This window comes from Corvus hawaiiensis, chromosome 6, assembly GCF_020740725.1.
Source record: "Corvus hawaiiensis isolate bCorHaw1 chromosome 6, bCorHaw1.pri.cur, whole genome shotgun sequence".
Taxonomy (NCBI): domain Eukaryota; kingdom Metazoa; phylum Chordata; class Aves; order Passeriformes; family Corvidae; genus Corvus; species Corvus hawaiiensis.
In genome coordinates, this window is record NC_063218.1 from 48156560 (window position 1) to 48171611 (window position 15052).

Below are 15052 nucleotides of genomic sequence, written 5' to 3' on the forward strand. Positions count from 1 at the left end.
CTTTCCCTGGGACAAGGAGCAACTTGAAGTGAGGGACGCAGGAACTGCCACATGGCGCTTGGGAGTTTCTTCTTATCCATTTAGTCTCCCCTGACCCCAGCTGGAGTAACAGCCCAGCAGTGTAAAGCAGAGATTAATGGTTGCTAAAGCTGCTTGTGTTGCACAACATGGTGCTGCATCAGAGCCTGGAGCCAGCTGCAGATGAGCTAATAAGTTTATATTGGGCAGAAGCTGTATTTTACTTCTTGAAAGCTATGTGGTCAGCTGAGCAGCACGGCTCAACGCGGGGCTGCGCTCGTGCAGTGGAACTCACCTACACGCCCATCCACAAAACGTGCTGCATGGCTTTGGGCGATGCTTAAATACACCACACAGATGCCACCTGGTGAAGGAAGGTGGTGCCTCTGTTACTGGTTGTGCACCTCTTATACCCAACGTGGAAGATGTCTGAAGTGTCTTCAGCTGCCCAGTGTCCATCTAATCCACCTAGTCACAGACCACTCTATTTATTTTAAACAGACATTCAAAATTCAAATTCATTCAGCAGCTTTCCAAACCTTGGTGAGCAGAGACTCATGACGAAGCAATATGCTATAAAAAGGCCTTTTTTCAGACTTTTCCTACAGTGTCTGCTGGGGGAAGACAACCCCTTGGCAGCAGCTGCCTATATCTTATCCATCCTGGCTGGAGTCCTTTGTCCTGCTTCTTGGCCTTGCGGTAGACAAGCATCCCTAAGAGATGGAGCCTGTCTCCTCAGGGCCAATAGTTCTCCTCTTGTCCTGTAATGACCCTCCTGTGTGGGTTGGGAGTATCTTATCTGCAGCCATTGTTTTGTCTTCCTGTCTCTTTCCCAATGGCTTTGTTGATTTAACAAAATATATAGATAGCAGTGCACAGTATCAGTAATGATACTGGCTCGACATGCTGGACCAGCAGCACTCCTCCAGGGCTTGGCTGAGTCACTTGGCCTTGGCCCTGGTCTGGGAAACCCGGATGGTGGCTCACTGCAGTGGCTCACCATGGTTTCTTGCTGTTTGCACAGCCCTTGGAGCAATGGGGGCTCAGATCTCCTTTAACTGTGCTGGGCTGCCCCATTAATGCTTCTCTCCTTCCCCTGTTCTTTAAATCCATCCTTTGTCCTTGTGTGTATCACCCCTGGAGCAAAAGCATCTTCTCTTACAAGGCTTGTAAGCCTCCCCTCTCACTGGTAAGTGAAGCAAACTCTTGGGATTTTAAGTTTATTATTATTAGGTTTATTATTATATTATTATATATTTTAGGTTTATTATTATTATTTATTATCTTGGTTTTTTAGGTTTAAGTTCCCCAGGGAGTGTCCCTTTTCCATTCTGTGTGAGGGTGAGAGGTAGCAGTGGGGCAGAGGAAGAACGATGCTCGTCTAGATCCAGCTTCTGATTCCCCCTCATTTCTGCCTCTTTGGATATCATAGGAAGAAAGTCAGCATTGATCCCATGCCAAATATTTCAGACTTAGTATGACACAGTGTTTGTTGGCTGTTTAGACCCACAATTACACATGTTTTTCATGGTGCTCCTCTGAGCGCGTGGGCCTGGCAACACCTCTGAGCCAAGACAGCTCCCGCCTACAGCCCCCCTTCCCTGAACACTCCTGGGGTCGTGTATTGGCTTGGGAATATCCTCTCCTGACTCATGGCCAGGACAGAGGAAGACTTGCCGGGGAGCATCACTGGACTGGACTCCTTGCCCTGCACCCTGAGCTAATTGCAGAGGTGAGGTGCCCTGCCCTCCTGGCAGCACACTTTGATGCTTGTGAAGAGCTGTTCTGGTGGGAAGGAGACAATGTGCTGCTTTTGGCTGCTAGTCCTGCTGTTTCCTTGGGATTATCTCTTGACTGCCTGTCTTGGTCTCTGTATTTGGCTGCCCAAAAGTGAGTGCTGGCAGAGTAAGCTGGACTAAGTTAAGTGGGAATTTGGGGTGGAGGTGAGGTGGCCAAACCCTACCCCTCAGGCCAGTGTGTAAACCACACCATCTATGCAGCTGATGTACCAATGGTGTGCCCTTTTCCCTGAAGTGGGCCTCTCGGGGGGCTGGGCAAATGCTGAGGCCTGCCAGGCTGGTTTCAAAGTGGTGGATACATGGGCCTGGTGAAGAGAGGCTGGTGGGATGTTGGGATAGGGAGAGAGGTTTGGGATAGCAGAGGGAAAGATGCAAACCAGAGATGCTCCCCCATCTACTCATTGTCCTAGGAGGCTGCTGGTGGAGGCACAGGGTCTCCAGCTGAGATAGGGCTTTTAGTCCTTGCTGAAGATGTGAGGCTGTCCCTGTGATGAGAACATCTTCTTGGGGTGGGATCCACCACTGACATGCGGGCATGGACCTCTGGAAACCATGCTGGCAGATGGTGGCACTTGTAAAGGACTGGCCCTTGCAGTGACTGTGCTTTGGGGCTTATGCTGGTGCTGGTTTACATCCCAACAGTATTGGAGAGAAATGCTGGAGTTGTATTTCCTCACTAGCAGGACTAGAGTATTTTTGTTCTTTTTTTTTTCCCTCTTGACCATGTGTGAGCCTTCAACTGATTTTGCAACTAGTCCTACATAGCAGAATGATTGTGTAATTAACGGGAACTGGTGCAGCCCTATCTCTCTGGGACTCCAGCCCTCCTTCCCACAGTGACGGAGGCAGACCCACTCTCTCTCCCAGCATCTCACCTCCTCTACTTTCCCTGCTGCTGGGAAGAGCTTTGGGAAACTCCGGTGCCACTCAGGGTTGGCTGGTGCCCCAGGTCCTGTAGTGGGGTGGTGTTTTGCTGCAGAGATTTATGGTGGTTCTTCTATCTTAAACTGTGCCAAAAAATAACAGATGAATTAATTCTTTGTTTTTCTTCCTGTGTCCACTGTACTCCTACCCACTTCCTGGTGGGAGCAGAGGGTTTGTTTCTGTGAAAGGATCCGAGCAGCTGTGGGACTGATGCTGACCTTACTGTTCCTAGATACAGGGTATGATTCACACTGATGCACGTGGCAGTGAGAGGCAGGAGAGGAGAGGGGACCCAAGGCACCTCTGCACTCTAAAGCTATGGTGTGGGATTTCTCCTGCACTGCTCTTTCTCTGTGGGCACATCTTTTGTGGTTTTGAATAGTGGGTTTTAACGCTCCCTGCCCCACAGAGATGGGGATAGGGACTCTGTCCATGTGTCACTTAGTGCACAGTTCCCTCCCTTCTTGCAAGCCGGGGGTCCTGCTATGCTCTCCTCTCCTGTGGTCCTGCCAGACCCTGCTGATGTTGGAGGAAGAATGAGTTTTCTTGTCATATTTAATATCTTTCTCAAAGGTGAAAGCCAGGGAGAAAGGCAGGAAGCCTTCCCCAGAGGTCGAGTGACCCAGCCACCTTGAAAGATTTTTCCAGGCAGAGTTCAGTACCAGAAATTTCTCTCCCTGGGAGCAACACAGAGCTCAGCCTGCTGCCTATTGCAGTTAAGGGACACCCTTCCTCACTGCTTCACTTCTGGTGTTTCCAAATTATCTTAGCACCTCAGACCAGTAACAGCTAATGTCATGACCTCTCTCCGGTCCTGCATTTCATCATCCAAGCACGGTTTCTGTCAGCCCTGTTCATGGAAAGCCCCATCTCTGAGAGGCAATCAGTCCTGGAACTGAGGTGGAAGTCTGCCAAGTGCTTTCAAGATGAGGAGCTCATGCTGGCATCCTCCGGGAGTCAAACCCAGTGTGAAGCCAAGGCTCTCTTGCTGGGGGAATTAACAGCTTTTCCCTCTGCCCATTTACACAGAGAATCTCACCTCTGATAGGTAGCAGCGTCCCTTTGCCTCCAGTAGGCTCCTGCCTTCTCCTGGTGACAGTGGCTGCATTCTTCCTTGCCCCTCCTCAGCTCCCTGCGGATTATCTGGAATCTCTGCCTGAACGAAGAGTGCTTGCAGTGATTTCACCCAACCCCAAGTTGCTGCTGGCCCATGGCTGTGAGCTACATTTCTGCCTGCCAGGGCTCCTTCAAGTTGCATCCTTGCCTGGCTCGGACCATGGGAGTCAGTGGCAGGTTTGGGCCGATTCTCTCCAAAAAGAAAACCCTGTAGGTGCTCACTTCATTTCAACTCTGGCCAGCTGTGGTGAGGTCAATAGGAATGTTCACATGCTTAAACCTAATTACTCCTGCAAGCACTTGCAGGGCTGGGACAAGCTCTTTTTTAGCAACAGAGATCTTTTGTGGTGGATCTGTTGCATCTTCTCACTGAATTTAGAAAGAAAAATATGCAGCGTGATATCATCTAAGCAGCCCACAGAGTGAGGGTGGCATCAATGTCTGTGCTTTGTGGTTTTTGTTGTTCATAATCAGTTAGGTGATGCTTAGTAAATACCTGCAGGGAAAAAAACCAAGCTGTTTTGAAATGAAGAGACAGTGGAAAGGAGGGCAGGCACTTCTTTTTTTTTAATTGAGATTTCTTGGTGTATTTCACGGGCAACTTCCCCATTTCAGCTTACCAGGCATCAAGAAACATTTCTGCAGAAGTGATTGAAAGGAAATGTGTAAATGAGATGAGAGGGACCGAAAGCAGAAGGAAGGTGAGGGTCTCAGCAGAATGGTTCCATCCTAACTGCTCCCATTTCGGAGAGAGCCAGAGGAATATTCCCACTTACGTTGGGGAACACGGGCAGGCTGTGCCATGAGCACCATAATGTGCAAGTATATGGCAGGGCTGGAACTTGCTAGGTACAAGTCCAGGCACCTGTTGGTTTGGCATGGTGAAGGATCTCTTTTCACCCCAAAAGCACGTGGACAAGGAGATGCAGGTTAGGGAAAAAGACTCTTTTGTTTTTTCTTCCCAAGACTATTCCCATGAGGAGGTAGCACAAAGAACAACCATATGAATATGTGGCAGATGGGCATTTTGTTTTAGCAGGTGGCAATCTTAGTCCTTCATCAAACACTCACACACTTCTTTAATCCCCTGAAATATCAGTGTTTCATGGAGGCAAGCCGTATTTAGCCAGATTTTTTTCCTCTTGCCCAATTTGATGGCTAAGAAAACTGAGACATGGGCAAGTTGGTGACTTGGGCAGGTGAGGGGGAATGTTTGAGAGCAGAAGCAGGGTGTAGGCTGCTTGCCTGCCTGAGGCTGCAGCTCTTGTGGCTTCCCCCAAAATCCAGCTGCTATCTCCATCCCAGGAGAACATTATTCTCTGGTGTGGCATTTCCCAGTGCAAAGCCCCTTTCATGTTAATCTGACTCTTGGCTCACCTTCGGACGTGTGGGGACTGTTTGGAGGCGAGACCTTCATGCAAGACTTCTGCTGTGAATGGAGCGGGAGTGATTAACAGCCCGTCGAGTGCAAGTTGCCAGCCTGGATTTCTGCTCCCTGCTTGCTTTGTGTATAATCAGAAAAACAGTGTTAAAGGTGGGAAAAAACAGAAAAAAGAAAGGCGGGGGGGGGGCGGGGGTGGGGGAGAGGGGGGAGAGGATGAGGGGGCTGGCGAAGATGAAGGAGAGAGAGAAGAGAGTTAAAGCCAGGACAGAATCCCCCTCGCAGGGGAGTGGGGAGCGCCGGGCTTTGTGCTGCGGGGCCCGCCGGCGGCTGCGCTCCCAGAGATTCTCCCGTGACACTTCCACGAGGCAGAGGGGGAGGAGGAGGAGGAGGAGGTAGAGGTGGAGGAGACAAGCCGGGGGTGTGGAGCAGGGGGGGCTAGCAGAAACAAAAGGAAACCAGCTGCAGAACTTCCTGAAGGCGGAGAGGGGGCCGCGGGAGCGCGCAGTGCCGGGCGGCTGCCTGCGGCGCTGGGGAGGGGGCGGCTGCGGGACCCTGCCCGCCGCGGCTCGGCCACCATGACCAGCGCGATCCTGAGGAGGAACTCCAGCAAGCAGGGCCTGCAGAACCTCATCAGGTGAGCGCCCACCTGCCCGCGGGGATCCGCTCCCGGCTCCGGCTGGATGTGCCCGCGCCGAGGGGCGCGGTGGGGGACGCCGGGGGGGGGAAAGGGAGCGTGTGTTTCAGACCGACCGTCTTCGTGTCCCTTTAAATCGGCTGGATTTCGTCCTTACCTTGGTTTTCCAGCAGATCCGATGCATTGGAAGGAAGGATAATAGATAACCCTCCCTCTTCTCCCCAAAAGCTGTATGAGAAAAGCAGATTTGAACTTACTGATGGCTTTTCCAGGAGCTCACAACTGAAATAACTGAGCACAACTGTACTGTGACACTCACCTGAGCCGCTGGTTTCCCCTCTCCCTGCAAGGAGAGGCTCAGTACGTGGCTTTTTGTGTCTCCTGAGTGCTGAACGCTTCTGCCTAGAAAAAGGGTTTTTCTTTTTTCCCCGCAGGAACTGTACGTTGTGCACGCTGTGATGTGCGTTTTTAATTCAGAGATCAGTAAAGGGCTGGATCCTCCCAGGGCTGCAAGCTGACACTGCTCTTTTTTTTCGATTTAATTGATCACAATAGTGCTTTGAACCTTTCTCTCAGAGTATAATTGCCAGGGCAGGGAGGTGGATGGCTCGGTTGGGTTTATTCCCGTTTGTCAGCCGGCGCTGAGCCGGGGAGGATGGTTACATTGTCTGCTGGCTTTGGGATTCCCGGCCATGCGGTCACTGTGCTCTTCCCTGAGGGCTGAAGTTGCTGCTTCCCTCCATGAGTCTCTGGGATCCATCTCTGGATGATGGTGGTGTGCCATGCTGATGGCTCTGACTGGGCTGAAGAGAGGCACTTCTCACCTCTTCATATTTAATTGAGCAGCTGGATGGGTGAGAGATGGAATTAGGGAGTGCTGGACTCACATTTTGCGTCTTGGGTGCCTCTTGGCTCCCTTGCCAGCTGTGTCTGCTGGTCTCCAGCTGAGAGGTGGAGGATGTCATGGTGGGGTTTATTTCACCATGTATTTTCCAGTCAATTTGGGGTCTCCTTGGTTGATAATGCAGCCTCTAAACCTCATCTCTCAAATAAGTTCCTTGCCTTGGAAGGGAAATGCGTGCCTGCAGCCCATCCAGTCCCTGCCACTCTCTCCCCTTCTGGGCCCAGGGAAGTCGGCAGAAAAGCTCTGACTGGTTGCACAGGCTCCTGGGGTGGGAAGTGAGCAGGAGAAGCTGACTCCTCTCTGTTCATCTTTTGTTTGGCCTGTTGGACCCATTCCCTGGTCTCAGCCCAGGGGGACTGGGATCTCAGTTACATATCCCTGTTTCAGAACAGGGCTTTGTCAGGGGTAGGGAAACCTCTGTGGGTGTGCAGAAGGCAGGGACAAGCTCTGATTTGGGGCCAGCTGGTACAGAGGAGGGCCAGGCAAATGAACTGGGGTGGGAATTGCCTGCTTACAGCTGGGTGGCAATTTATTTTGCAGGGTGACAGATGGGGGGAGCAAGGGCAAGCACATGTGCTTCATACACAGTAAAGGGGTGTCCAAAGAACTGTCCTCAGTACATCCTAAACCAGGGTGTTTTCCTGTTCTGAATGGCATCTCCAAGTTCCTCCTGCTGTCCCAGAGAGTCCGAAGGGGCTTTTTTACAAGGTAACATTTTTCCTCAGTGGGGTTATTACACTTAACCTGATTGAGGTTTAGCTTTGTGGCTGTATTTTACAGAACTGCTTACAGATGAGGAATGGAGTGGGGTGTGAGGGATTTCCATGGTTTACACACAAAAAGCCTCACTCATGTTCACAGGATTCAACAGCAGAACAGGCAGGATATGTTCCATACACACCATAGCCTGTTTTGCAGTTGTAGTTCTCTCCTGGAGCAGTTTCTCCCAGAGATCCTGAGATCAGCCACGGGGCTGGCTCTGCAAGCCCTGCCACCTCATCTGGAGGAAGGAGCTTCCTTAGTGAATGGCTTGAGGCTCCTGGCTTGAAGATATGTTGCTGTCAAGATTGCTGTGCTCTGCTTTTTTCTGTCCCAAGGTGACTGCAACAGAGTGGTTATGCTGTGTAGGTCCTGGGCTCTTCTGGTGTGTCCGGGTGCTTTGGAGACCTGGAGCACACAAGTGAAAACAGCTGCTCAGAGCCATATTCATGAGCCCTGAGGATATCAGTGTTGTGTCAGGATTTACCTGGCTGCTCCTGCTGCAGGGCATCAGCAGGGACAACCAGGGAATTACCTTCTCTGAGCATTGCTCAGCTGCGGGAGCTGCTTGCCAGCTGTCCAACAGCTGGGTTAAGGGTTCCTGAGCTGAAACCAGTGTAAGTCCTGTGGATTTTGGGTTCAAGAGCTGACTCCCATTGCTTTAAGCATCCTGCCTGGTGCTTGATACAAAACCCCATCATTTCAGACAAAGGGGCCCATGGGTGAAGCATCACCCAAACATCAGTTCCAGGAGTCAGATTTACATGAAATGGCTTTTCCACTGACTGCTGACAGGCTTAGTGCACACCGTGCTCTGGAGTGGTTTGGTGTGCTTGGGAGCACTAGGACGTGTTGGAGACACACGGAGGCCCAAGCACTGAGCCAGCACTTTGGGAACCATCTTTCACCTCTGCCCAGCCAGGAGGTGAACTGGAAAAATTAGCCCTCCTTCTTCCTCAGTGGCTTTGCAGAAGGTGCAGGCAGGGACGTTCCTTTTACATCTGAAAAGTTGGAGGCTGGAAAGAGCCCAGGGTTAGGTCTTGCAACTGCAGAGCACAAGTGGCTGAGTAATTACCTGGGAAAGGTATGAGAAGAATGGACAATTTCAGGGCTATCTACCTTCCCTGCTTTGCCCCGTGTGCCCAGGCACTCCCCTCGTCCAGCATAGTTTCTCTATCAGGATATCACTGGGGAAATATTTCTCCCTTTGTAGCACGTTTACAGTGATGATCCCTCACACGCCCACAAGACTTTGTATTTTTTTAAAGTCCTCTCCAAACATGAGCTGCTTTATCTTGTTATCACGATCTTTTTCTCCTTATCCTTCTAATGAATTCCTATAAATAAGATAGGGATCCAGCACCTGTCATGTCGATTCATTCAGTTCATTATCTGCTCCTGCTGGAATTTTACTCTCCCTCTGTTTATCGAGCCTCAAGTGTTTCACAAAAGAATATGGCTGTTTAATTAACCTACAAATCAGCCTCTCTGTGAAGCAGCTGTGCTGCTCCTTGGAACTGGATTATTGGGCCTCTTGGTTGACACTGCTCCCACGGGGTGCTGTGGTGGCTTGCTGCAGTTGTGTCCCCATCGCTGGGCTGTGGGTGCCTGGCTGGGGCGTGCAGCTGTGGGGGGAAGCGTGCATGCAGATGGATGTGAGCTGGAAGCACTACCTCTCTTGTCTCAGCTGGTTTGGTTTTTATCCAGCATGTGGGTGAATCTGGGGTGCCGTTAGGAAGCGAGCTGTGATTTGTTCTTGGGGAAAAAGGACAGTGTTCTTACACGCTCCAACACCCTGTGCCTCCCAGCACAACAGGGACCTGGTCCAGAACAGGGGCTCCAGAGCATGGTTGCTGCACAAGCAACAAATAAACCAGTGTCTCTAATTATGTCTTTGCAGTGCCATAGAGCCTGAAGTGCAAATAATGCTGTGGGAAAAGGGGGCTGAATCTTGAGGATGGAAAAGCTCAGGGGAAGAAAACAAGTCAGAAAATTTGATCATGGGATAGAGCTAATTATTTACTCTGTAGGATGGGATTTTTGCTTTGTTATCTTCTGTGAAGTCATTAACATGGGAAGCCAAAATGTGAGATATGAAATGAATCTTGCATTTGTGTTTTGGCCTGCTATATGTGATGAGATGCTTGCCACCTCCAGCTGATGCCAGCATTCATGTCCTGGCACCCATGAAGCAGCTGCAGGGCCTCTTCTTTCTCCTTAAAACATGTTCAAGCAATGCCTTGGTGATGCTTAAGAGTTCCTCAGCACTAGGGGTAGCTTTAAAATTCCCTGGACTCCTTGAATTTTGGTGTGTGTCAAGAGTGTAATATTTAGTTTGATCAGAATATGGGGACTGTGCCCAGCTCTGCAGGATGCCTTCCTTTCTGCCTGCACTCAGATGTTTCCCAAAGCTTGCCAGGATGTGTCTCAGCAGGGAAGACGCTACTCCAGTGTTTCTGTCTTGACCTCCTGAGTGCTGAGCTGGGAACAAGGAGCTTGAAGCACTTGGGAGGGCTGGATGGCGTTTAGAAGGGGAAGAACATTTTCTGTGAGGTGGGGGAGTGTGTGGTTGATGCCAGGACGTGGTCTGGGCACAGTTTGTTGCCTGGGAGATAGCTACTGCCTCCAGGGGCTATTGCAGCACCACTTTGCTTCAACTCCCTGGCTCTTGGATAGGTGTAGGGAGCGAGGAATTCTTGCTGTGAAGATGTGGGGCAGCTCTTTATGGGGAAGATGGGGAAACTGAAACATGTAGGAATGAGCCAGTAGCAGAGCTCCTGCGTGGGAGGAGGAGGGAAGGATACCTGCATGGGGACAGTGGCCTTCATCAGTGTGATTCATGCTTTGCAATGCTGCCTCAATGTGTCATGAATAGCCTATGGTGCTCCTCTTCTTGAATTTTCCCTATTTTGACGTTTTTATTAGTGGTCTTCATTTTCTTTATCCCTCTGTGTCCCATCATCATGGCCAGGGCAGAACTGATGGACACCTTTGCAGACCCCACAGATGGAGGGCGGATGGGAAGGGAGACATGAGCAGAGGCTGCTGGCAGGGAGGAGTGTCCAGGAAAGCCCTTTGGGCCAGTCTGATGGCATGCCTGGGGGATTTCCACATCCCAGGGTGGCTTCTGTGGTGCCAGCTGCTTGCAGAATGATTCCACCATATTTTGCAAGCCAGGAGGAACCTGGGGATTTGCAGCCCAGCTGAGCTGTGGGGCAGGGTGAGGGTAAGGGCTAAGCCAGGGTGTGGTGGGTAAGTCCCTCCCTGAGTGCCTTGTGGGGTGCCCACCCTCAGCTTTCAGTCCAAGGATAGCAGCTCATCCTATCTTTCCAGCTGAAGCATCTCACCTGGCCCCTCTGAGTACTCTGTGGATCCATTCCCAGATTTTTCCAGCCCTGGGGTTTGTTTTGTCAGAACTCCACCTACCAGTGACCTTTCCCAGAAACCAGTGCATGGGTTTTGTTTGCCTTTAGCCTGGCCTGACTCAGAATTTTACCTGCTCTCAAGCAATTGGATGTTCAGGGCCTGAACTTTGAGCCCATGGAAATTTTGGGAAGCTGTAGTGGGCCTTTGAGCCCCTGAGGGCTGCAGCCACAGGTTATTGGCATCCTCTGATGGTGTGGAGAAGGACCACCATGTGTATCTGAGCGTGGTTCAGCTAGAAGGGGCACTGGATGGAGAAGCTGAGGCCTGAGGCTTTGCAGCTGGGATGGTGTCTAAAAACTAATTTTCAGCTTCCAGATCTATTTTTCTCCTTCTCCTTCCATTTCTAACTCTTTGATGGAGCATCAAACAGGCATGAAATAGTAGCAGCACCATCCCTCAGCTCCGTGGAGGGCAAAGGGCAACTGGGGCAGCCAAGTGCCTCTGTTGCACAGCAAGAAGCTTGGGTGCCAGGCCCTCAAACACAGGGTTGTGGGATCAGTATCTTGGGGCAAAGACTTTTTCCTGATGAAGGTGCTGTGCCTTAGCGCAGCAGGGACTGAGGGCTCGCTGCTGACTCTGATTCCTGCTGCAGCACAGCTCGTCAGCAGTGGCCACGAACTCAGAGAGCCTCAGCGCTCCCAGGGAGGGGAGCAGCGCGTTCCACGAACGCAGAGAGCCTCAGCGCTCCCAGGGAGGGGAGCAGCGCGTTCCATGAACGCAGAGAGCCTCAGCGCTCCCAGGGAGGGGAGCAGCGCGTTCCACGAACGCAGAGAGCCTCAGCGCTCCCAGGGAGGGGAGCAGCGCATTCTCACGGCCTCCCTGCTGCCTCCTCGGCCAGCAAACCCCCTGCTGCTGCTGGGGGGACCGCCTCACCCCAGGGGCTGCCAAGTGAAGGCCAAGCCAGCTGTGCTGTAAGAAGCACCACGCTGATACAAATCTTGCTCTTAATCCCAGTTTGAAGCAGGGGTAAGGTGATTGCTCACCTTTCTAGGCTCAGACTTCTTTCCAGCACGAGTGTGTCAAGAAGGATGCTGGCTGACTGGCCAAGGCAGAGAGGCTGTGGAGGCTTGCTTGCCGCTGAAAGAAGAGAAAAATAAAACACAAAAGCTGGGTAAGGCAATCTGCGTCTCTTTGACAAGTCTATTTTCTCCTTTGACATGCTTCTCCCTTGCAAAAACAGAGCCCAGACTTCCTGCCCTTTAGAAAAAAACCTCCAATTCCTTGAACCTTAGCGTTGAGATGGAGACACCGTGAGAATGAGCCACGGTTCGAGGTTGTACACAGCACTGATTTCTCACACCTACTGAATGCAGTGGAGTGCTGCGAGGGCTCGGGCTCCAGCCCTTTCCTCCCCCCTGCCAAATTCCTGACCGGTGATGTTAATACCTTATTGCACCAGCCTATCTGTGTGCTAAGGACCCATGGTCCTGAGGGTGCAATTCATCATCTTGGAAGGGGTTCGTTTGGATTCTGTCTGCTATGATTAAAATCAATAATAATAAAAAGAAACAGTTGTTTCCACTGGTTGCCTCATGCCTCTCTGAGTGGTTGTGCATCACCTATGGTGTCTGGAAGCACGGGGCATTCCATGTACCTTGTTGGAGCCGCTGCCCTGTGAGTGACAGGAGGGGACACACGCAGCTCATGATGAAGGACCAGCCCTGCCTGCATCCCTCCTCCAGGGTCTGCTCCTGCCATTTGCCACCAGCTTTCTCAAGTGTGTCTTGTTTTGCTTGTGGAAGCAGTAAATTACCATCTTGGGGCTTTCTCTGCCTGTCATGCCACAGTGACAGGTCAATCGTTGCAGGGGGTTTAATGAAGGCTAAACTAGACAAGAGTCTTACATGTGGCACTTGTGGTGCATGGCTACACCATCTGCACATCCTTCTCTGGGCAGAAACGGGATGTGCTTTTGCGGAGGAAATCCAAGATCTGTTGAAAAAAAGAAGAGTTGCTTTTATTTATAAAAGGGAGATAGGTCTCTGCCATGCTGAATGTGGCTTTCCTTCTGTTTCTGCTTGATGAAAGTTTGGGCTGTATCATACTCTGTTCAGATGCCTTGGTGTGCCCTTACCACCCCATACGTGCTGCCTTTCCACACCCCCAGTTCCAGTGGGAGGTGGGGATGGGCTCTACGGCCACTCCTGGGTGTGAAGCAGCTCTACCCTGCTGTTCCCATCCTGAAGGTGACCCATGATTTATGGGAGAAATGGGGAGATGTGGCTGAAACTGCACAGCTACGGGTGGGGTGGGGAAGCTTGGTATGAGAAAAAGGCTGAGGGTGAAGCACACAGATGCATTTTTTTCCTCTCCCCCTGCCCCCCTTCTTGTTCAAACTCTGTAGCCTGGACTCTGAACAGAGCAATGCATCTGAGGAATTACATGAATGTATGGGAGGGAGAGGCTTGTGGAGTATCTCTGGCTGCCTTTGACTGACATGCTGCCGTTTCAGAGCTAGAATAACTCTCCTGAGGCAAGGCTGAAATAAACTTCAGGCTGTGACATAATAATTCTTGATTTTATGTCTTTTCCCAGTCTCCCTGTATCATACCGCTATCCACACGCTCTTCCTTATTCAGTGGGATGATGACCCTGCTGTAATCTTTGCTATCCAGCCACGTTACTCCTAAGCCATGGAAACCCATGACTTCAGCGGTGGCCTGACACCAGTGGTCCTGAATGGCATGAGTGGAGGCATTATCTGCGTGTTTCAGCGTACTCGACTCAGTCACACAGAGCCATTATATGCATTAAATTAATACGTGATTAATTTTTTGGCAGAAGGTCAAGTGGGCGAGGGAGTTGCAGCCTTCTGAGGGTGTCGTCTTCCCCTGCGTGTGGCAGGGTGAGCTGCATGTCTCCTGCCAGCAGTCAGGGCCCTTTATAAATGTGTGATAAATGCAATATGAAATAAAGCCTGGCAGCTCTGCTCGGCAGCAGATGAACTTGTTGACAGTCCTAGGCCGTATTCTGCACTGATGTTGTATCTGGCCCTGTGACAGGCCAATGCAGGCTGCAGTGGGTTCCATGGAAGGGGAAGGTCCCTTGTATTGGTTTCTGGCATTTCCCTTTCCCTAGACCTCAACAGAGCAGCAATGGGATGGCTGCCAGTGGAGGCAGGGCTGCCCTTCCCAGTTCTTCTCTAATTCATGCAGTCCCATGGCTTCCAGGGGGTATTTCCAGCTGTGGTGGACGCTGGGTTTTTCACAGGTGGTGCGGCAATGTGTCTCCTGGGGTTTCACATGGCTCCTCCTAAATCCTGTTCCCAAAACCTCTTCCCTCTTGTATCCTGGCTTTGCAGGGGCAACCTACCCAACAGAGGCAGCAACCAAAGCCAGCACACTCCTGGCCTGATACCCCGGTGAGCGCAGGAGCCAGGAATGTCCAGTGTGCTGGTAGAGGGTTCCTGAGTTTTTCTGGTGCAGGTCTGTGAAGCCCAAAGCCTCTGGGAGGCATTTGATTTTCCTTTCTGGAATTAGCTTTAGTGCTGAAGGTTGGGTTTGGGCCAGTAAAGCTTCCTTTGAGCCATCAACCATGCAAAAGACTCCTCGAGTCTGCAGAGTTTCCCTTAAACACAGCTCATCTGGTGCCAGAAATTTCCCTTGCCTGAATATTAAAATCTCCTCAAGTGCCAGTGAGGAATTACCCAAAGGAAACGTGACCTTCCCAGCCATGCTGGCTTGTCTGGAGAGGGCGTTTGTGGCCATGTGGAGCAGGGCACGCAGAGTGTGGGTACCTGTGTTGCTGTTCTGCAGGAAGAGGTGTTTTGTAGCACACACAGAAATAAAACCCCTCCCTTGGCTGGGGGTCCAGAGGGAGGTGAGGTCAAGAGCTGGATCTGAAACAGGCAGCTGGCCCCAGTCAGAGCAGAAGTCCAAGCATCCCAAATGCTTGGCAGGCAGCGTCTGTGGGCACAGCTGAACCAAGGTGCTTTCAGCTCATCCTTACACCTGCAGGATGTCCCCAGAAAGAGAGAAGCCCCTTCCACAAAGTGTTTTTGGCTCAACCAGGACCTCCAAAAGGTGTTGGTAGAGATGTAGGGACCGTGTAAGAGAAATGACCCTGCCCTGTGATGAGCTCCTGCTGGA

The 15052-nt window shown here is 51.3% G+C and overlaps 1 protein-coding gene and 1 long non-coding RNA gene across 3 annotated transcripts in view; one reads left to right on the forward strand and one right to left on the reverse strand.

Moving 5' to 3' along the window:
* LSP1 (lymphocyte specific protein 1) overlaps nt 1-15052 on the forward strand; it is a 48770-nt gene that overhangs the window by 6214 nt on the left and 27504 nt on the right. The window contains exon 1 of one of the 2 annotated variants that reach the window (XM_048306362.1): nt 5711-5875. The exons of the other annotated variant lie outside the window; for it this stretch is intronic. Coding sequence (XP_048162319.1) covers nt 5817-5875 — 59 coding nt within the window. The 5' untranslated portion in view covers nt 5711-5816. Of the gene's footprint in view, nt 1-5710; nt 5876-15052 lie in introns of those variants that run through there. 2 annotated transcript variants of the gene reach the window in all.
* LOC125327181 lies at nt 4280-7058 on the reverse strand. The gene is made up of 3 exons (XR_007204145.1): nt 6195-7058; nt 6033-6103; nt 4280-5359 (listed from the first exon to the last, which is right to left on the reverse strand). It is a non-coding gene; the product is annotated as an uncharacterized LOC125327181 (long non-coding RNA).